At 39.9% G+C, this 1,733-nt stretch overlaps 1 protein-coding gene across 1 annotated transcript; it reads right to left on the bottom strand.

Annotated features, from left to right (window-relative positions):
• Nucleotides 1–208: 208 nt before the first annotated feature.
• Nucleotides 209–739, bottom strand: LOC136800571 (galanin receptor 2b-like). The gene has a single exon (XM_067057231.1). The coding sequence runs from the start codon at nucleotides 737–739 to the stop codon at nucleotides 209–211; it is 531 nt and encodes a 176-aa protein (XP_066913332.1).
• Nucleotides 740–1,733: the final 994 nt, after the last annotated feature.

Raw genomic sequence — 1,733 nt, forward strand, 5'->3', positions numbered from 1 at the left:
TCTTATATAGCACACATTTGATTGGTCAATAAGGATGATTCAGGGTTAGAAAATCATCTACCATTTATTTTCTTCCAAATACTGCAGAAAAGAGGATTGGGCTCCAATTAGCCAGTATCAAACTACAACAAAATTGATATATCAATTCATTGTATTAATTAATTTTGTTTGTCAATGTGTTAAGTCCCTGTTAAGTATTACTATTATATTACTGAGTATTACTGTCAAGTTTGATAGCTGACGTTTTGGCGGTTTCATAGGGTGGTGGTGGTGGTGGTGGGAGGCTGGCGGATGTTTTGCGAATGGTTGATTTGGTGATGTTTGAAAGACTTGTATCTCTCTCTGAGTGGTTAAATGAACCTTTATGCTTATTCTTGACATGGACTGCTGATCTCTTTTGACATGTAACTCTTAAGAAAATATATTTCAGATTCCCACGGAATTTCTTATCGACTAGGCTGTAAATTATGGGGTTGATGCAGGCGTGAATGGTGTACGGAACAAGGGCTGCCATACGGATGTAGGCTAGTGTATCGGCAGATACACTTTTAAAAACATCATGATCGTAAAGTACCCATACAATACGATTTGGTGATACAAGGACTGCAAAGCTGATCAAAAGATACGATATGATCATTGTGATTTTACCATCTTCTTTACGACGTCGGGATTGCTCTTTAAGACTGAACGTTTTACGCGTGTGATTCTGTGATTTTCGGAGACTCTTTACGACCCCCATGTATAAGAATGTAATAGCAACGATCGGGATGATGAAAGTTACTATCATTAAGAACCAAGAATAATATAAGGAATATCTAAACATAAATAGAATGAATAAAGAGTTTATGGTTAAGAACGACTCTTTTTAAGTAAGTCTGTAACGGCAGGTGGGGGCGACCAGAAGGCTCCCTTTCGATAGCTATCTTCTTAAAGGTTGTCACTCTTTCTCCCTGGATTGTTTCGCCTTCCCTTAATTATTTTCCCAATCGCTGAGCATATTAAACCGAAAGCTATCAATCACCTTTTTTGCGCTCCGTACGAAGTCTTTGCTTCGATCTGGCCGGGGGTTGAACCCGCGAGAACCCTCTGAGAACGAGATTGTTGCATAGTATAGCATACACCAAAGTCTTATATGAAATACAATCTAGCCTTGTCTTTAGCATAGACTTTTCTAAAGCACAGTCTTGACCAAAGTAAGATCACTTACCTCTTGTCGGGCCATTGTTCTTTGCAAAGTGCTGCATCATCAATATGTTCGACTTTCGATACAATGATAGTTGGTACGACGCCCGGGGGGGGTACTAGGTTTGCGAGGTGACGGGTATGTCCGAGCCGAAAATCGAAAATCGACCCTTTGAGAGACAAAATTTTGGTGATTTTGGGACCCTTTGAGAGACTTTTTCCTAAATTTTGGTCCATTTTTTCCAAATTTTGGTTTGATTTTCACCAAATTTTGGTCAAAATTCTTGGAAATCGTGACCCTTTGAGAGAGAAATTTTTGATTTTTGTGATTTTGGGACCCTTTCAGAGACTAACATTTGAATTTGTACCCCTTTGAGAGACTTTTGAGGAATGAGAAAAGGTACCCTTATGGCTCGCACATACCCGGCACCCATTTTGCCTAAGTACCCCCCCCCCCCCCCGGGGTACGACGAATAAGAGCGCAAGGGAAACATTGACGACCGACATAATAGTGATTTTAGCGTTGGAACTTTGATTCATGAAAGGTTTTA

Source organism: Clytia hemisphaerica, unplaced genomic scaffold (genome assembly GCF_902728285.1).
Source record: "Clytia hemisphaerica strain Z4C2 unplaced genomic scaffold, Clytia hemisphaerica genome assembly, whole genome shotgun sequence".
Lineage (NCBI taxonomy): Eukaryota > Metazoa > Cnidaria > Hydrozoa > Leptothecata > Clytiidae > Clytia > Clytia hemisphaerica.